This window comes from Paramisgurnus dabryanus, chromosome 10, assembly GCF_030506205.2.
Source record: "Paramisgurnus dabryanus chromosome 10, PD_genome_1.1, whole genome shotgun sequence".
Classification (NCBI taxonomy): domain Eukaryota; kingdom Metazoa; phylum Chordata; class Actinopteri; order Cypriniformes; family Cobitidae; genus Paramisgurnus; species Paramisgurnus dabryanus.
The window spans coordinates 22,304,535-22,326,718 of record NC_133346.1 but is presented as its reverse complement, the minus strand read 5'-3'; the positions used below and the strand labels follow the sequence as shown (position 1 = coordinate 22,326,718).

General features: G+C 35.8%; 1 protein-coding gene across 3 annotated transcripts in view; it reads left to right on the top strand.

The window, feature by feature from the left end:
• The window catches only part of rabgap1 (RAB GTPase activating protein 1), a 91,781-nt gene that overhangs the window by 26,073 nt on the left and 43,524 nt on the right, over positions 1-22,184 (top strand). For all 3 annotated transcript variants that reach the window (XM_065290269.1, XM_065290268.1, XM_065290270.2), the window contains 3 exons: positions 202-370; positions 785-878; positions 8,996-9,146. In XM_065290269.1, coding sequence (XP_065146341.1) covers positions 202-370; positions 785-878; positions 8,996-9,146 — 414 coding nt within the window. The remainder of the gene's footprint in view (positions 1-201; positions 371-784; positions 879-8,995; positions 9,147-22,184) is intronic.

The window sequence follows — 22,184 nt, the reverse complement described above, 5'->3', positions numbered from 1 at the left end:
AAGAAAGGTAGACATAAACAACTGGATGACTTGGGGGTGAGTACATTTTCGTTTTGGCGATGGACTAATTCTTCAGAAGCTCTGGTCAAAAAGAGAACTTTCTGTCCGTGGGTGTTACCATTATGTCTGCATATTAATCTGACTAAATTCGGTACCTGTACACTGGGCTTTAGTGAGATTTTTTTATCTCTCCACTTACAGATTGAGAACAAAGAGAGGAAAAGTAACTCAGACACGCTGTATGAAGTGGTGAGTTTGGAGAACGAGACCGAGAGAGAAAGGAAGAAGACCACAGTGAGCCCCGGCATCTTATCAACCGGCTCTCATGGCTCTATGGTGCCCTCCCCACCTGAAGATGATGAGGAGGAAGGTGAGCGGCCCACAATGCACTTCTGAATAATATTTCTTAGTGGGACTATAAAAATACTTGAGTTCTTAAACATAGCTTCTTTCAGAATTTAAACTTTACTTTTTTTACAGATCATCATTTTATTAAGTTAAATTCTTTGACAAACATAATTTTTAGATGGATTGTTTTTAACAGTTTATATATGTTTTTTATGAAAAGTCCAATATTTTCTTGCTTTAAAATACAATTTCCTTTCAAATACAATTTCCTTTCAAATTTTGGAATTTGTAATTGTCTTGTATTACATAACTATGTTTCACAAACCTACCTTAACTATCTTATATTGGCACTTTAGGTAAGCCAAAAAGGGTTCCTGTATGGGATTGCTCACTAACAAATCTCTCTCTCTTTCTCTCTTTTATTCTCTCCCCGCAGATAATGACGAGCCCTTATTAAGTGGATCCGGAGATGTGTCCAAGGAATGTGGTGAAAAAATTCTGGAAACTTGGGGAGATTTACTGTCCAAATGGTGAGTCCTTTACATCATTCAGAATAAAGAGCAGTATCTATCAGTTATTGTTATCAATTATCAATATTTTTTGTCATTTGATAATTGATAAGTTTTCAGCTTCATTATTTTAACCTTAAGGACAAAATGTATTAATAATTTATTTGTCTTAAAGGAATAGTCTACCCTTTTGCCATATTAAACCATGTTATTACCTCAACCTAGACGAATTAATACATACCTATCTTTTTTCAATGCGTGCACTGTACAGCGGGTTGTGAATGTGTTAGCATTTAGCCTAGCCCCATTCATTCCTATGGTACCAAAAAAAGTTTTATTTTGTGGCACCATACTTACTGGTTTAACTCCTCATGTAACAGTCTTTAAATAGGAAAAACACGGAAGTGTTTGGTGGCTTCCCTGTTTGGTACCATAGGAATGAATGGGTCTAGGCTAAATGCTAACACATTCACGATGCTCTGTACAGTGCACGCATTGAAAAAAGATAGATATGTATTAATTCGTCTAAGTTGAGGTAATAACAGCTTAATATGGCAAAAGGGTAGACTATTTCTTTAACTCTCAAAACTTCATAGATGTTTTTAGGTTTTTTTTTGGCCCTTTCATGTTTAAAGATTTGTTTATACCTTAATTAATATTTATTAGAAAAAACATATCTGTTCACCCCTCTCCATCCAGCTTTCTCCACTACTTTTTTTTAAACAAAGTGATGCCAATGCCAACGGCTGCAACACTGTTATTAAAAAGCTGCACCGATGAGTTGGTTCACATTAGCATTAGCACAGTCTTAACTCTTTCACCGCCAGCGTTTTTAAAAAAAGTTGCCAGCCAGCGCCAGCGTTTTTCATGATTTTCACCAAAGTTTAATGCCTTCCAGAAAATGTTCTTCTTTAAATATATAAACATACAATATACCAAATGAAAGAACAGACCCTCTGCTTTCAAACAAAAAAAAACGTTTCATTCTACCTTTAGTGGTTCTTTTGCAATCAGCTTTTGAATATGGGTAGGTTTTTGCAAAAACACCATATTTTGAGCAAAAAGCAGAAATAATTCCATTTTTATGACGGACTTTTCATAGAGATCCGATTCAGAGCGATCTTTAAAACAGACACGGACATGCAGCAGCTTGGCATAGGGCAATACTTCCGGTTTTAAAAAGTTGCGGAAGGGCGCCACCTGGTGGATAATAGCGGTATTGCGGAAAGACGGAATATCTCGTCATTGGCGGGGAAGCGTTTTCTCTTAATTGACGAGAAATCTCGTCAATGGCGGGGAAAGAGTTAAAAGCTTATTTCCTCCCTGACACTGTTAAAAAGCTCAAGGTTGTCTTCTGCATAGGATTTTTTTTTTTAAATGTCTCCTGCCACACACATTCATGTCTTTTCATCTCAGACAAAAAATTCCTACACACAGAGACTGTTTCTAATTTAAGAAGTCATTGATGGGGGAAATGAGAGAGCTATTTTTATATGGAAAGAAAGGGCCAGAGCCAGTGAAGGGACGGGGGGATGCTCAAATACTGATAAGGGTCTTATTAAGATTATTTTCTCGCTCCCATTACTCTCATTGTTAGTTAATCAAAACCTCGAGATGAATTCAATTAAAAAGCTCAGGAATTTAATTACGGCCCTGAGCAGCACAGCTGTGTCTTTCAGTGTGTTGTGCTCACATATGTTGTCGCTTTCTGGATTATTTCCTTGTTGAAGACCTCGGCTTTGCCTTTTTTGGAAACAGGGATTTACAATTTTTCGTTTAAAGCCGTTACTTCGACTTGATGTACTTTATGAAGCCCCCTCTAAATTAATTAAAGGGAGCGGTCTGATGGTATTTCATGCATTCTGTCTTATTAACACAGGTAAGGAGTTTGATTTTTTTATGCTAAACATGGGCAAAGTTTCAAAGAATCATTTGGACATATGATTCATACAATTTTTTGAAATTTTTTCGACTACTGATTCTGTTAAGTATCAAGTGCTGTAAGTACAGTGGAAGTCCTTATATGGGCATTTCACCCAGTATAGCACACGCACAACCAAGAGCTTACACAAAATCAACGTCACCATGGAAGTGTGTTTTTTTTATGTGAGGTAAATTTAAGCTTGTTTAGCTTCGCAATCAACCTAGCATTATGGGAACATTGGATGTTGTTAGGGATGCACCAAAATGAAAATTCTTGGCCAATACCAAAAACTGAAAAAGAGGAAACAAGGCTGAAAACTGTGTACTGACTTTACTAGGGGTGTGACGGATCACAAAACTCACATTACGGTTTTTGAGGCACGGATCGGATTATTTTTCGGATCAGCAAAAAAGGGGAAAAATCTAGTAACAAATAAAGAAATTGCAAACATTTATAAAAAAGAACAAAGTTACACATTAAGTAAGTCTGAAATTAGCATTAGGTACAGAAATCGAATTACATGAATCATAACACTGTCTTTATTGTATAAATTAAATATGATTATTATTATTATTTTTAGAGCTACAGAAGTAATTTTCTCTTTTTCTTGGGTTGTTTGATTAACATTAATGACACAGATATAAGTAGGTTAATTGAGGTTACTGTCTCTTTAAGACCAAATAAGCCCAGACTGGTTTCTGACTGGTTTCTTAAGACATAAACAAAGGTTTTTATTAGAAAAATAATACTGTGAAAATCATTTAGTTTGTATGTGCCCTGTCATTAACAGAAAGATTTTATGTTTGCCTGCTTTTCGAAACACGTCTCTCCGTGTATGCACTACTGAGTCCACTTAAACGTGCGCGCACAGAGAGACCGAGTGCGAATTCCAGACAGCGCAGCATAAACAGTTGTTACACATAAAAACGTTATGTTGTTACGGATTGCAGCTGTTTGTTATGTGACCTTTAAAGCTGCATTCTGTAACTTTTCCCTTTCTTATGCCATCTCTATTGGAAACATAAAGTTGCAGTTATTTGCAGAGTAATTTTCTGTACATGCATGGTGCTTCGCACCGCTACTTTGCACGGATAAATCTGATATCTGCAATAACTGCATCAGATCTGTCATAACTGTAAGAAAGTTGTGTATCTGAAAAATATAATTTTAAAAAAGTAGTATATCTACTGTGTTTGAAAATGTAAATGTTTCAACATAAATCCCATTACTGGTGTCTTACCTCAGAAGACAGTTCTTTTTCAGAAGAAAAACCCATCTCTGTGCCAGTATTTAATCTCTTCAGATCTTATAAAGCCCTGCTGATATTAACTCCTGTTTTAGCACGAGCTCTGCCATATTCTATTTTTAACTGAAGGCTCTCCGCAGTTTGAGCTTTCAATGTTTTAACAACAGATGTAAGGATGTAATAAATTGATGATATTTCTCAAATGACAGTCGCTTACAACTTTACAGATGAAATGGGACCATCTAGATGACAAGTTTTAATTCCAAGCAACTGTTAAACAAGCTACAAACGCTCCACCAGCACCATACAAGCATGCATTATGGACATGACAGATCTCTCTTCTCAAAAATGCGTAGAAGAATAATGTCTTTAGGCTAACGTAATGCCGAAAATGACAGAGGCATGAGCGTTTGCTTTCTAGTGTTGCCAGATCTTGCATGAAAAAACAGCGAACATGAAAAATTCAATAATAAATCAAAATAAATCCAGATGGTTTATCTCAAATATCAAAATATTGGGACCGGAACCTTCCCAATTTGATAACAACAAAAACTTGATCACATCATGAGCCGAAGCCATACACGATTAAGCACCACAATGGAATGTAAGGATAAAAATATGTGGACCTGGCAACCAGGCAAAACAGCACTGGGAAAAGCAGCCTCACACTTGGGTACAACACACAACTCCAAGACGGAGGTTTATTGCAAGCAAATTTTGGTCAAAAACTCTGAATAATAACCACGTCAGATGGCAGAAAGTTGCTATGGTTCCCTCTGTGTCAATCATCGAGTTTTCAGTATTGACTCTGTACAGACAAGTAACGAACATATAGGCGGTTCGCTTCCACATTTCAATGCAGATGTCACTCCAAAAAGTTTGCAGTGTGTATGAAGCCAATACAAATTTTAGAGATGTAACGATTACTGGTTTAATGGTTAGCTGCAATAAAAATGTCCAACGCAACGGTTAGTATTACCGCATCATTTTTTAAATTACGTTTAACTGTGCCAGTGTCACGGCTCGGAAACCACTGTCCTGCATCAACCAATTTAAGCAATAATGTGAGATAAACATATTCATGCACATCTGCATCCATGTGTTTGCGATGATGGTGCTTCACTGACTGAAATCCAAAACAAATTCACATTTAGGAAAATCTAGTACTGACGCATGTTTACTTAATATTTCTTAAGACATCTTTTCTATTAATTTTCCATTAAATGATGTGATCTGATCAGTTTAAAGCTCCTTTTTACTTTGTTTGTTTCTTCAGCAATTGCACCTGATTGCTCACAACATACCCAGACAGATGACTTGCTGATTTGTCCTGTGTTTATATGACCATCTGATTTACTTGTGTTTTATCTGAACTAGATGAACATTTATCTCACAACCCCAAATGTGCCATAGTTAATGGTAATGTGATTTATTGGATGTTTATGCAAACAAAAGTGCACTGAAATGTAAAATCAATTTTAAATTTGGCTTGCATCAGTACCTTTTTTACATTTCTAGAAATTGTTCACAAAACCATGATAATATTTATAATTTTCATACCATTTTAAGTTACAGATTGCAGCTTTAATTTTTTATAATTCTGAAAAATGTAAGTTTGCTTAATACTAATCTCTGCAATTGATTAACAATGACTTAATTGGAGTAAGATGTTTAAATAACCTCTTCACTCCTGTTTACATGCAGTTTTTATTTTCTGATTATTCACACATAGCTCAATGCAAAGCGCAAATGATGAACTCACATATATAATGTCCACTGTTTTAATTTACTTATGTTAAATGACAAACACATTCTTAAATGGGATTATGTTATTGGTGCCCTGATGAAGACAGAAATAATATGACTAATGTGCCTGTAATGGTTTTATACGCTGCTATCGTGTTATTTGAGCCATTTCTTGGTGAAGGCAGACTGCTGACAGTGAGTCATGTTAATAGAATTCAGGAAAAACTTCTTAATGTCAAGTTTAAAATGAATTTGCGCTTAAGGTGCGTGAAAACACATGCACATTTTAGTTAGTGCGGTATAGATGTGATTGAAGTGTTTACATACCTGCAAACTGCGATTTAACACAGCTTATGTCACCTGTTTTAATACAATTGTACTCACAGTTTTTATGAGCTTAATTGCATTATTTTAATCAAATTATTGGGCTCTATCTTACACCCGGCGCAATGCAGCGCAATGCGCGACGCAAGTCTCTTTTGCTAGTTTCCACTCTGCGCAATGATCATTTTCACGTTTAGCGCCACGTTGTTTAAATAGCAAATGCATTTGCGCCCATTTTTGCACCCATGGGCGTTCTGATGTAAAAACGAGGTGTGTTCAGGCGCATTGTTGGCGTGTTGCTATTTTGAGGCAACAATATGTTTTTTTTTGTTATTTAAAGAGCGCATTAGTAATATGCACCTATAAATGGAACGACAATGCGGGTTTGCTTATCACATACATAAATGTGCAGCAGCACAAAAACGCTTTTAAATATAAAAGATTAAAGGATATAATGTAAAAGATTATTATTGAGTCTCTTGGACATAAATGAGGACTAATTATGAGACGTTAAAAGGCACAAAGAGCTGCTTCACCTGCAGCCTGTAAGTAAATAAATGCTTTGCTTTAAACAAATGCATCTGTTTTTAAATGTTTTTTTTTAATGCTACCTCACGGATTTATTGTATATGATGACTCTGTACCTGTGGATATGGTGAGATGAGAAACATTTTAAAAGTAATGATTAAAAAAACTGACGCTGTCCAATTGCTGAAACGTGCGGAGAGCCGTTTGTAAATTCTTTATCTCCTGTTTGTTACAAATTAAGTATTTTTACAGTACAAACCTTTTTTACATACTTGTAAATTATTTTTGGATGATATTGTATAGCCATACATTTAAAGCAATTAAAAGCCTGCTTAAAAAAAAAAAAAAAAAAACGGGTTTTAAAGGTTTTATTAAAAAAATAACAATTTCAATACAAGTGAAAAACAACACAATTATTTAACATTAATCTTAAACTGGGGATATTGTTCCTCAGCTTAGTTTTTCATTTTACAAAGTCTATCATCTAAATAGGTATTAGACATAGCGCCAGCGCAACTGGCTTTTAAAGGGGATGAGAGCTGAGACTCTCATTGGTTTATTGCACATTACGCCCAAAACACACCCATTACTCATTAAAAAAAGGACCAACCCTTCTCGACCATGCGCTCGGCGCACAAACCATTTTCCCGTCGTTAAATTAGCAAAAGTGGATTCGGACACACCCATTTAGACGTTGCGCTGTGCACTTTAGACAATGCGCTTAGATCGTTAAAATAGGGCCCATTGTGTTTACATGAGGTAAAGTATAATCGCAATATTACCAAAATCCCATTATAATCGCATTATGAGGGTGCATGTAAATCATTAAATTAAAAAAAACGTATATAAAATGCATTAAAAGTAATCATTTTCTTTAGTTAAAGGTTAGCAAACATTTTTGTCATTTTGTATCTAAATGGCATTTCATTTGCTAAAATAAAATGCCAAGTAAAATGCAGGGCTACTGAAATGCATGAGTATGACACAGCATTGGCATCAAATGTAAAAAAAAATATTTGACTAAAACGGGAAACTAAGAACAAAAGGGAACATTTTTGTAAAGTACACATAGCACACAACAAAAGACCTTGATTCCTGTAAAACATTACAAATTTGTTCGGTTTGGTGATGACATTGTCCCACTCTCTGGCCATTTGCATTAGCCGTTTCTGGTTCAAGACCAGCAGTTTTAAGAAGCTTGTTCAAAGCAGTTTTTCCAACTTTTTAATGCATGTCTGTTATCATTTACCAGTTGAAAGACTAGTTGTTTGAAAATAAATGTTAAAGTGAGGGATTTTCTATGTGCCAATGTTTAGTACTTGGGGGTTTATTGAGTTCTCTAACCATAAGAATTGAACAGTTCTAGGGATGCTTGCTGTAGCAACCATGCCCAGTGATGACACATTGCTTTAATAAACACATTTGCTACCGCATAGACCGATTGCCATTACAGACCAATTACTTACTTAAAAGTTAAACTCTTAGGCACACAACTGTAGAATTTAATGTCACAAAGATGTGTTACACAAAACAAAGTGTTTATTATTGGAGGAAACGAATGACTGGATCATTCTGGATCAATCTAGTATTATTAAGTTTGGCATCGGAATGATTGCTGGGATCATTTCCACAGTTAAGATCCCTGAAGGTAAAGGTTTACGTCATATTACAACACAAAGTAAGAGCTTTCCTTTTAATCAGGGAAATGGGCATCAAGATGATGACGTTCCATAAACACATAAAAATGAATGCTTGTAAATGTTCATCCAGTGATTATGCCTCCAGCGAATTGGGATTGTCTCATAATATCGGATTTATATGAGCATCTCCCAAATCCCAAAAGATTCCCAGTGCTTTTCTCACAGATCTTTAAACAGATCTTATGTACTGAATATTGCAATAATGCATATACTGTCATTGACAAGCAGATGATTAAAAGTAGTTTAAATTACATTACGTTTCAGAAAAATACTCTTTGTGTTGGTGTTGCTTATTTGTGTATCAGTTTTTTTAGACTTAAATCCCAATGCCCAATAAACAACTGTGCAAAGACCAACCACCAATGATCTTGCTTTATTATGTAATAATAATATTAAGGGTATTTGTCATGTAGAAAATCAGAGAGCATAATTTTAAAGAATTTAAATATTTTTGGATTATCATTGTCGGCTTCAAAGTGAAGTAAATCAAAGTTTGTGCTGCATTTAGTTTTATATAATTGTCTTGCCATCCGTTAGAAATCTGTGTTTCTTAGCGTTTGAAAATCAAGTTACTCCATAGGCACAATATGGATGCTTGGCTTAGATGTAATTTCACTGTATTTCAGTCTGTAAGTAATAAATCTCTGTGGTTGTTGTAATATTTCATCAGGCACTTGAACTTGGCTGTGCGACCCAAGCAGCTCCCGGCATTGGTCCGCAGTGGCGTCCCAGAGGCCTTGAGAGGGGAGGTGTGGCAACTTCTGGCCGGATGTCATAACAATGACCATCTGGTGGAGGAATATCGCACGCTTATCACTAAGGTAAGAATATAGTTCCTGTTTTACATTTCAGGGTTCATGATCTATAACACCTTACTGTATATTTTTTCAGTTTAGGAAATACTAGCATGCTTTGGTCAATATTGTTATCTGATCGTCAGGGTAGGACAAATGAAAACCTTGTTTCAGGCCCTGTGAGTCACTGTAATAGGCTTAAAAAAGTGTTTGTGTGACATAATATGCTCTGCATGGAAAATAAAATAGGTTTTACTAAAAGTAGGTTTTAAGCATTTTAGAGATGTTGTCACTTTTATAGATTTAGGCATTGTTCCAGTCTCAATTTTATGTCTCTTAATGCAATCCCAGACAGACTCAGTGATTGTGAGATCCAGTGGGACATAATGTCTGTTGCATGACTGCTTGTTCATGCAGAAATTTTACTTCATTATTACAGTTAAGGGTAAGATCATTTTTTTTGTTAAAGGGGCCATGGCATGAAAATCTGACTTTTTCCATGTTTAAGTGCTATGATTTATGTCCCCAGTGCATCTAACAACCTAGAAAATATGTGAAAAAGATCAACCCAGTAACTTAGTTTTGGTAAACCGTTCTCTACAAGCACATGAAAAAATAGGTTGTTGAAATTTGGCTCTCCTTATGATGTCATAAGATGCTCTTATTATAATAATGCAGCCCCTTAATCTGCACTATAATTTACAGCACAATTGAGTTTAAATTGCAACAAACCACCATCATTGTGATCAGTGTTTGCACTTCATCCGCTCACTTGCATTTTAAAGGTCACACCGCAAAACGGCACATTTTTGCTCACACCTACAAAGTGGCATTTTTAACATGTTATAATAAATTATCTAAATGGTATCTTGGGCTAAAACTTTACATATGTGCTTTGGGGACACCAAAGATTTATTTGACATCTTAAAAAAATCTTGTGACATGGCCCCTTTAAAGCATTCAATACAAAGGCTTTTGCACAGTACACTCTGAAAATATCTGTGTTATTTTTGACCCATAATGGGTAAATATTGGACAGAACACACCCCTGGGTTAAAATTGACCTTATGCTGGGTTGTTTTAACCCAACTGCTGGGTTATTGCATCCCATGGTAGCATAACAAAAACCCAACATTGGGTCATTTTAACCCTGCATGTGTTCGGTCTAATATATACCCATTATGGGTCAAAAATAACACAGCCATTTTTAGAGTGTACTATATGTCGAGGCAAATATTGCTATTTATTATAGTATTGGCCCATAAAAGGACAAAAAAAAAATTTGGTTCATATTTTGAGCATGCTAGATTTTTTTAAATACATTTTTTCTATGTATCTTCTAGCATATTTTTTTTCCAGAAACTGCTCTTTGGCTACATTAACTGTTTGTTAAAAAAAAAAAAGGTTTTAATAAAAAAGGTTTTAAAAATCAACATAACTTCAAACGCCTAGAGGTGTCCCACTGAGTTCAATCCATATAAGAGTCAGAGAAGCTGTCATTTCAACAATGTATAGCTAACCTATTCCTGATTTTAAATTATATAGTTAAATAAGTAAGGGACAAGCTGGTTGTTATCGCAGAAATAAGCCTCGACAGTGTGAAGGGGCTTTTTTTCATGATAACAACCTGCTGTCTACACATTATCCCGCTTAATACATGGCTATTTACCTCATAAGAAAGGTAAATTCAACATTAAATATTGATTTGAAATATTTTATTATGCAGACCTTTTGTGAGGAAAACCCGTTACTTTCGGTTTTAAGATCAGACAAGACGTTCAAATGTCACAAACACACTATTTAACACGGACAATAAAGTGCTATCTATCTACACTCAAAAAAACCTTGTCTAATTTACTTAAATGAAACAAGTTAATACAACAAAATTTTTTATTTTTTTTGTCTCAACCTATTTTTATAATGTTCAATCTGCTTAAATGTAAAAAAATTACATAAACTCAATAATTTTATATTGGGACCACATTAATGATTTTTGTTGCTATTACTTACTGGGCCGTGAATCTGTATTTCCCAGCATGCTTTGCATGCAACTGCCTTTGTAGAGTAATTTTTTTTATTAAGTGTTATTTAATGCATTTTAAGGTAAAGAGAAACTCTTTATAGTGTTTAATGTTGGTTTATCTTATTGATTTAGAAGATTTTGTGTTATATTTTTACGAATTGTTTGCCTACCATCGTACAGAAGAGTGTCACTTGTGGTTAAGTTGTGGATGTGACATACGTATATTTTAAAAAGCACTAACTGTGTTAATGACTGTTTGAAGATCAGTCTCTTTTCCATGTTCATCCAATGTGTCATTAGCATGCTAACGTGTGCTTATGCTAATTAGTTTTATATAGAAACTGACAATTGGTTTAACTAGACTTTTTGCTTGAATGAACTTGTTTTGTTTTTGTTGAACAGACCAGAAATAATTGCGTGGAAAAGTTTTCCTTAACTGAATTTAGTTTATTGAACAAAATATTTTTATGACCAATATAAATATATTTATTAAGTTGGTTTAACAAAACATTATTTGTTTAAATTAACTTATTGTATTCTTGTTGTACAAGCCTAATCTAATTTCGTGGAAAAGTTTTCCTTAATTCAATTATGTTGATTGAACAAACAATTTTTTTGAGTGTATCTATCTATCTATCTATCTATCTATCTATCTATCTATCTATCTATCTATCTATTTGCTTTAATAATTCGTAAATATGATGGCATATATGTTATTTATCTGTACCTGTCAAAATTATGTGCATCATCCAATTTACCGTGTGTTATTAGTTTTGTGCGGTAGTTATCTGAAAAGAATGAACCTTAAAATGTCGCGACTGGCCAGAATCTTGCATTTTAGAGCCATGTTATAAGTTATGTTAAAAAAAGTTAAATAAGAAAGAATAGGAACAGAAACACAAAAGTAGGAGGTATCATTTGAAATATGCACTGCGCAAAAATTTGAATATTTATTTTCAAGGTTGAATTTAGTATAAGTGGTTGTATTTTTTGTGTATCTTAAACTTCACGTCTTTAGGAGAACATGTAGTTTTTGTGCAATGTGGAGCATTTCTTACTCTATGCAGGGTGTTCAGTGAACATCTTTAGATTTTCATAGCTAAAGAGCCTAGGCTTCCACTCAGTTTATTTGTTAGTTTGGCTGCATGCTCACAATGATTTCATTGGGCACGGACATGTCAGCTGTCACTATGTAAAGCAAACATCCCGCAGCGCAAAGGTCCCAGGTGGCTTCAAGATGTTCCTCGCTCGCCCTGATTGCTCTCACACACAGCAAAATCCAAATAAACCTGATCTACACACACACTGGCTTTGTGTGGTATGGTTCAGATAATGTCCACGCTGAGCAGCTCCTGAATGCATAAGTCTGTCTTTCAACCTTGGGTGAATTTGAAATGAAGCCACTTTTGTATCTTTACAGATCAAGTCCTGATGTCTCATTGCTTTGTTTATACTGCACACAAATTCAGTTTAAAATCTGATTTTTTAGCCAGATTGTCTGACGTTTCGCAAGTGATGAAATCATATCTGTTTGTGGTTAATATCCAGTGTGCCAGTTGCTATTGTAATCATATAAACAAGTTCAATGCTAAGACAGTTTTTAATATAACTGAATATACTGTAAAAAGTAAAAGTTGGATCTACTTAAAAAAAAAAAAAACTTTCATTGGTAACAATTACTTTAAGTGAAAAAGTCAAGGTAAAAAAAAACTTTTAAAATTACTTCAATTGGTAAAAAAAAAGTAAAATGAGAAAATGTAAGTACACATTTTTTTTTTGGTGTTACCAATAGAAGTCTTTTTTTTTTTAAATCCAACTATCACTTCTTACAGTGCAGCTCCCAGTCGAAAGAAAAAAAACTTTGTCTTGACATTGTTGTGGTCATAGATATGTATAATAAAGGCTAGATGTCTCGCCCGCGCTGCTGGCCAATTGAGTGAAACGTCCGCATTTGGCGGCCATCTTACCACAGGCGCTCGCTCACTCAAGCATTGCGTTTAATGGAGGATGTTCTTTTAAATGACCATAACTTGCTCAATTTACCGATTTCAAACGGTAATGGAGATGTATGACACTGCATACTTATCACTGATTAATTTTCATGAATCATGTTAAAGCATCCAGAATTATTGCCACGTTAATAACGTTTGTAAGAAACCGAACCGTTTGAATCGGTAGAAAAATGAGCAAGTTATGAACATTTAAAAGTACCTGCACCATTAAACACAATGCTACGAGTGAGTGAGCTGTCTGAGGTAAGATGGCCGCCCGGTGATGACGTTAGAGACTCCGCCGTAACACATCTAACCTTTATTATACATATCTATGATTGTGGCACTGAACTCCACACCAAACGACTCATACTTTAATTCACTACAAAGTCATTATCATATAGTTCACTATATGTGTACGTTAATGTATTAATGTACACTGGCAACATTGCACAAATAGTGTGACATAACATGTTGGCACAAAATGAAATTTATTTCTGTGCATGGATGTTATCTTTGTGAACATAAACCTTTATTGTGGGTTTTTAATGTTCAGACAATGCCAAAATTAGATTTAGCTGGAAAAAAGAAAACAGTTTAACATTACAGTAAATATAATAATAAACATTAAAACATTTCCCGAGCCCAGTATTTGGCTATTTTGGGTAGACTGACTTTTGCTTGTCATTTATGTTTACCAAGAATTGTTTTTGACAAGAGCAGATGTTTGCCAGTTGTTTGCAATACATGGAGCTGAACCAATACTGGAAATTCTCAAAGATGTCTTTGTGTATATAAGTCTTATGAAGCAAGACAGTCTGAGGTTTTCTCTTTCTAGTAGACTCCAAAAGTTTGGTATCGATTATGTGCAGAAGACTTAAACTTAATATTGAAGAGCTCGTAACCGTCCTTAAAAATAAATGAATGCTTAATTTAGTATAATTACAGAAAACATTTTCCTTTAGCCAGACTTTGGATTTTAATGCTTATATGATAAAAAAGGAGTTGGAATGTTAGATCTTATTGTTCAGATTATTTACTCACCCTCATTTCATTCCAAACTGTATGACTTTCTTGCTCCTATGAAATGTTTTGTGCTTATTTCATATAGTGAATAGGGATTGAAAGATCAAGCTATTAAAAGGACAGACAAACACTATTAGAGGCCCGATTTATGGAACAGGGCAAATTGGCACAATATCACAATTCCAAAATAGTATAAATAAGAGTGGAAATTTCTGTGGGTGATTTACTGAAAATGCTCAACTTAAAGGGAAAGTTCGGCCAAAAATGATATTAAACCCATGATTTACTCACCCCCAAACTGTCCAAGATGCATATGTCCATCGTTTTTCAGACAAACACATTTTCAGTTATTTTAGAAAATGTTTTAGATCTTTCAGTTAATCAAATGAGAAGTTATGGGGTCCACGTCCTTCAAGTCCAAAAAATGTGCATCCATCCTTCACAAAATAAACCCAAACGGCTCCACGATGATAAATAAAGGCCTTCTGAGGGTAATCTGTGCTTTGTTGTTGTAGAAATATCCATATTTAAACCTTTATAAACGAAAATAACTAGCTTCCAGAAACGCTGCAGTATTACAAATGTGACGTGTGTCTTTTGAAGCCATACACAAACTTTGTGTAATATCTGTGTAACATAATATTAAAGAAATAAAAATGTAGCATAAATTCGATTAATTTTGTGTAAATATGTCCATTCAAGCACAAGGAAGCATGATCCCAGGATTTGCACGCTGCCTTAGGGCCTGTTTACATGAGAACTCTCGAGGGTGAAAACGTAAAAATATTTTATCGGTTGTGCCTTTTGTTTACACAGTGACAGCGTTTTTGGGGCTTAAAAAGGCAAAAAAGTGAAATCTGTAAAACAATCCACCGTCACTCACGTTCCTGTCTAAAGGGTAAAACGCAAAAGTCTGCTCATGGTGGCTCTCGTCGCGTTCACGTTTACGTCACAGGCATGCGCCAGTTCAGGAAAATAACAACAAACATGTCCGATTATTTCCATACGTCGCACCTTCAAGTTGCAGCTCTGATAAATATACAAAACTTTCCAGCAGTTGTACGAAATATTCACAGCTAGTATTACTGATCAGAGAAGGCACATTAATTACCTATATCAAATTGTTTATGTGCCAATTCGTCGGAGGAAAACCAGACGTCTTTGGACGAGACCAGGGAGAACAAGGAAGAAGGTTTTTCGCAGGCGTGCAGTAGGGTTGAGCGGAATGACCAAAAATCTATTTCACGGAATGAGTCATTTTATTTCACGGAACGGAATATTTCACGGTATACATGTTTTTCAGTTTATATTGTTTTTTGATGATAAAAATGTACAGAAATACACCACTCACTATAGCTTTTAACTAAATGCTCACCACAGTTTTAAAATATGAGCAATTTAAAGTTAATAATGTTAAAAGTGAAAATGCCCAGAAGATAACAACAGATAAGTCTTGATTAGACAGAATCTTATTTTTAATTGAGTTATTAATTTTATAGACTATTGAAGCTATAGTATGGCTTCATTGTATTTTGTATTTATGCATACATTACATTAAACATATGCAAAATGAACAGGTATAAATATATGCAAAAACCAACAAACAGGATAAATACCTGTATATGAGAGAAGAAGCTCTAGATATTATAAATAAAATAAAACGTATAAATAAAACGTGTACAAAAACAGACAACCCGACAAAATGAAAAATAAACACCCGACATAAGGGTGAATTGATAATGACAGGATTTTTGATATTTGTGTGAACTAATCATCATTTTCCATATGTATAAAAAATTTATGCAGAACAATTTTTATGTGCACCGCAGTTATTTTTAGTATTTTCACATTTCTTCCACTGTTATGAGAGGAGATTATACAAGCCAGACCCGGCTATAACCAGGCTGACTTTATAGTGACACCCTGAATAAACTTGTCTTGTTTCCATTCAGCTAGTTGTCACAGACCTGCACTTTTCACCGCCTGCCTCGTAGAACATTAAACTACGATAGGGTTCTCGCAGGGTTTAAGTGAAAGCTAAACCGCTAGCCGTAGCTCTCACATTGCTTAATTAGAAATTGATGATAGTTTTCTTATCTTTATAACTAATTCGAAAGAATTGCTTACTGTATGTTAACATTAGTTTAGTTACGACAGATGTTGTGTTTATTGTTTTGTTGTTTATGTATTTAAATGGCTGTTCCCTGAGAACCATGGTGAGTTATGTTGTAAAAGTGTTGTAGAAAGAATAGTCATGCTTTCTGGGTTTTGCTATTGTGTATAATTCAATGGAAGCATTGAATGGCCCACGTGTCTATTTTTGAGTTGTTGTTGTTTTTGCAGCACCCGGCTGCTCTATAGTTCAATGATTGCGGCAACTTCAGCAACAGAGTGATTTTGATGAAACAGCCCGTCTCCGTTTCCAATAAACATTTTATGTAGAATTTCCAGTGTTTTCAGAGAAAGGCCTCCCTATGATATATTTTGGCCAAATGGCAGGATTAAGGTGAGTGTTGATTTTTACCAGGGCTGTCTCATAAATTCTGAACACGTCTTAACACTATTGCCTTAGTGGTGACAGGTTTGATTTAGTTTTACTGAGCACTTTCACCTTTTCCATACATTCATCAAAAGTGTCTCTTCATTTATTTACATGCGTTGCCATGGGAACGACGCCAGGCAGGTTCTTTATCACAATGTATGTTGTATACGGACCACAGCTGGTTGATAATAAAATGATACATGTAAATTATACAAAAGTGTTAACTCAACCCTGCAGACATTTTAAATGTGCCAAAGCTGGTCTCCAAGCTTGATCGAACTAGTCTCGCTGGTTTTAGAGAGGTTTTGGAGCTGATAAACACTACTTTGAAATATGCAAATAAAGTACAGTTCAAAAGTTTCAAACACTTAAATGAAATTTTTCCCATTTTCTTACAAATCTTGTAATCTGAAGATGTATGTTTACATGTTTGAAATAAATTTTGTAGACCAAAATCATAGTTTTCTTCAAACATATACATTTCTTTCATTAGTAAACTAAGAGCCCAGAATAAATGTGAACTCCCTCAATATTGTCTAAAATGCATGAAATGCATTTCTTGATAAAATGCCATACGAAGGCCAAGGGTGACTGCAAAAAGAGAAAGTTGGATTAATTTAAAAAATGACTTCAACTGGTAACACCCAAATAATTAAGTTATTTTAACTTAGATTTTCTCACGTTAATTGAAACATATAATTTGAAAAAGCTTAAATTGTTACCAAGTTTTTTTCACCTTAAAATGTTCAATTAAAGTTAGAAAGTTTGAGTTTTTTTACTTTTTATGTGCTCCCAATTAATGTTTTAAGTAGATACAACTTTCATGTTTTACAGTGTATGCAGTAACTATTGTAATGGGCAATTCCAATTTGCACAGTTGTGTAATATTTTGCTTATTTTAAATTATTGTGTGTAAACTAGTATTGTAAGAATAAAGTGCAAAAAATCTTAAAGGATTAGTCAATTTTCAACAAAAAATCCCGATAATTTACTCACCCCAATGTCATCCAAAATGTTGATGTCTTTCTTTGTTCAGTCGAGAGGAAACACTTTTTTTTAAAGTAAAAGCAACCAAGGATTTTTCTCAATTTAATAGACTTTATATTACATTTTAAATTGCAGTTTCAATGCAGCTTCAAAGGATTAAACGATCTCAAATGAGGCATAAGGGTCTTATCTAGCAAAACGATTGGCATTTTCGGCCAGGAAATTAAAAAATATGCACTTTTAAACCACAGCTTTTTGTCTTGCACCAGCCGTGTGATGTCCCAGTGCGACCTCATGTAATGCGGCATCACGTCAAAAGGTCACGCATGATGTGTGCGAAACTACCTCCCCAGTGTTTACAAGTGGGGAGAAAAAGGATTGTTTTGACATTGTTGTATGTGGAATGATACTAATTAATGTCTTTGTTTAAAATGGTCCGCAAATGTGCTTTTCACATATGTAATGCGTGTAATGTAATTACGTGAGCCGTGCTGGCAAAAATATATTTATACATAAATACATTTGTCATTCTCCAACTTGTGCTTAGATGTACCAGTTCTCGCCATGAATATAGCCATAGATGCTTAAATGGCGTTAAGAAACACACAAACAAGCAAAATGCATTTAAAATAATGTAAATATTAACTCTCGCTTAACACGGTTATTTTTACACATAGATTCTTAAAAATAAAGATGCTTCACAATGCCATAAAAAACCTTTTTTGTCTAAATGGTTCTTTAAAGCACCTTTGACTAAATGGTTCTTTGAGGAACCAAAAAAAGGTTATTATGGCATCACTGTGAAGAACCTTTCAAGCAACTTTATTTTTATGAGTGTATGTGTATGAGAAACCCAAATGGCACCCATTTGTTAGAAGACCCTTGAAGCTACAAGCATTTAATGCAAAAACTGCCAATTCTGCATCATATGACATTAAAAATCCAATCAATTCATTACTGCAGCGCAAACCGGCATGGATCCCAGTTCCCCACTCGCTCATCATCTGCATGCCTCTCCTTATTTTCTTAATAGGATTGTGTAAGACCGTCTGCGATGTGACATGCTAACAAGCATCAGCTTACGGAACCATCGTTTGCTCTGTGCTCATCCGTGCGTCCGCCAGGCTGCATTTCTTCAGCATACTATTACCAGATGTGCCCGTGTCCATAAACACAGACACAGAGGTCAGACATGCACACACGGATTTCTCTAGACGCTCCTCACACACCACCCCATGTGGTGTAAGAAAACAAACTGCTAACACAAAGCGCAGCCTGTTAGTTAGTCTTCGGTGGCTCGAGTCACATCCTTAACGCCTCAATAAATATCTACCCCAGGTTTGGAGAAATGATAACCTACATTTTTTAAAGTTCTGTAGTAGAATACAGTATTTGTTATCGGCATTGGTGTTGTAAACATCTGTATAAAAATAACATCACTGCTCCATGGGGTTAATGTCACACAGAATGGTTTATACACAGGGGATTGAGATGGATTCGTGGAGGAAGACTGTGGGTGGTCTACATGGCAGTATTTCTGCAGGTCTCTGCTGCGGCAGTGATGCCCAGAGCTCAGGGCCTGGGAGTTTGGCTGACTGCTGATGTAAAAGCTTCCGTCTCACTCTGGGATGGGATAAGTACATGCTCTCTGTGATTTTACCGAGCAGCTGAGTCAGCCTGGCTCAGTCTCACACAGACAGACCTTGGACTAAACAGTAAAAGGTCTCGTTCACATGGCAGCTTATTTTGGCCAAGAATCACATACTTACGTACTTGTGATTAGATTATACTACAGTAATGTCCCAGCATATAAACAGTTCTGTTGCGTACTGTCACAACACTGTCTGTTACTCCTTGGTAACAGAGTTTGACGGTAACAGAATGGACACTGACTAATTTTGACAATAGGTAGTATTGATTTACAGCTACAGTATATAAGACTTTTATATTGTTATGGCCTGTAACATCTTGTGATCCATCACAATAAGTACCAAATTGTTCAAATAATTAAAAACTATTTGAAAAAATTATATAATCGCCTAAAAGTTTTAACAAAATATTGCTTACTGTAAGTTCATGGTAACTCTTTTCCCACCATTGAGTTAACAGGTCAATTAGGAGAAAACACTTCCCTGCCAATGACAAGTTTTTCTGGCAATCCATATTTTCGCTATTATCCACCAGCATACGCTCTTATGCTGCGTTTACACCAGCCGCGGTAGAGGCTTCAAGCGCGAGTGATTTCAATGTTAAGTCATTGTGGAGACATGTTGGCGCGCGTCTGGAGGTCTCGTGGCGCGGATGAGGCATTTGGCGCGGCAGACGCAATTCCACCTCATGCGTGTGTCTTGAGCGCCCGAGTAGAAAAATGTGAACTTTTGCGGATATTCACGCCGCGTTAACCAATCAGGAGCCTGCTTGCTGCTGTGGCGGCAGCCCCGCCCGGAGTCACTCATTCAACATGAAGAAATGCTTGATATTAGTCCATTTCACACATACAGTCTTTACTGGTAATTTACTGGTAAATTGCAGTTAACCTGTCATGTGTGAACAGAACCTTTCCGGTAAATCAGTGCTCCCAATTTACCAGTAAGACAGGTTGTAAGATTACCAGTAATTTACCGGTAAGCGCTATGTGTAAACGAAAAATATAGGCTTACCGGCATTTAGAACGGACGACGTCAGACCGCGCTGACAGCTCGGGCCAATCAGAAAGTTTTTTATACAGATGACGCGTTTACCCCCGCACTGTTTACGTTCATTTCCACAGACATGCTGCTTAAAATTCGAGCACACCTGAAGTTAACATCCACATTTATTCACCAAAGTTGTTTAAAACAGCTTGCCATCTATTTGCCATATTGCCGACGTCCTTAGCACTCCATCTGTGAAGCCTAATGTCCAAACGCAGGTTCCGTTTGACGCCGCCTAACGCAATTTGTTTTGTCACGAGCAACTTCGCGACCGTTTGCCACAGATGTGAAAACAACAAAATAAGGACCGTGAATATTAAGTCATAGCCCGCCATTGTTTACAAATACGACACGGACGGAGCTCGCAGGCCGCGCGCCACAGGTAACTTCCGCTTTCTCTCCGAGTTTACCGGTATTTTGATACTGATGTGTGAATGATGTCATACTAGTAAAAAGACGGAACGTCACTGCATGTGTGAACAGCACATTTTTGTATTTACTGGTAAATTCATTCTGGTAAATTTATGGTAATTTACCAGAACTACTGTGTGAAAGAGGCTATTGTCCGTGAGCAGTCACCCGGAGCTATACGACAAAAGTTCTTATTTCTATAGAGAAAGGAATAAAAACATAACCTTGCTTGGAAGAGTGTCAGTGAGGACATTGGGCAACCTGGTAAGTTGTAAATACATTTAACTTTTGAGTCACGTGACGTTTATCGACCCACGCCGTTTATTTTCCCCCTATAGTAAGGTTACCAAATACAAACCGGTAACTTTCTCGATAAATTCACATTCAACATCAGCCATCTTGCAAACAGACAACCGCATAGCACTTGCCCCTCCCACAAGAAGCGGATTTTGCCTCTGACGCGCGTCAAATGCTTGTTTTTCAAACTGTTCAAGCGGCAAACTAGGCGCGGTATATACGATTTTGACGCCTCAAAAGCGGTTGGTGTAAACGCAGCATTAGGGCAAACAGTAAGAACTCTGTGTATGTTTTGATCATCGCTCTGAATCTGATATCTATCAAAAGTCCTTCACAAAAATGCTATTATCTCAGCTTTTTGGTATTTTGAAGAAACCTACCCATATTTGAGAGGTGATAAAAAGAGAACAAAAGCATTTAATTTGATATTTTGTATGTTTATATATTTAAAGGCAAACATTTTCTGGAAGGCATTACACTTTTGGTGCTGACTGGCAACTTAAAAAAAAAACTGGCGGGGAATGAGTTAATGAATAATTGTTAAATGTAAACAGTTTCAATGTAACAAACATGACTTTATTTCCAGTCAGACCAGTGATAAAACCCTGTTTCCTGACTTACAAAGCCAATCAGATTAGAGTTCAGATCAAAAAAATGCCGTCTATTTTTACATACAGTATTTATCAGACAGACAGTGAATGTTTTCAGTCTGAGGCCGTTTGATGCTAAAAATGGACTGGATCATGAAAACCTTTTTTTTTCTCTATCAAGGGAATGGGTTGAAGAATTAGAGGTTCAGCCGAAATTAAAAGTTGTATATTTTATTATTACATTTTGTGTTGTGTTGAATAAGTCCCATGTCTTGCACCTTAATTTTTTTATAGCTTGTTGTCTGGACTCAATTGTCCGCAAGGAATTTGTAGAAAGAATTTTGTAATGTTTCGCCATTTGAGCGATAGAAACGCAGGAACACAGCAGTATGACATTGAACAAACTGCTCCTCTGTTTCTCACAGCTTAGTTTTTGTCTCTGTCAAATTGAATACGGCAGTCTACATCTTTCTAGGTTTTCAATAAATCTCTGCGTCTCCCTCCA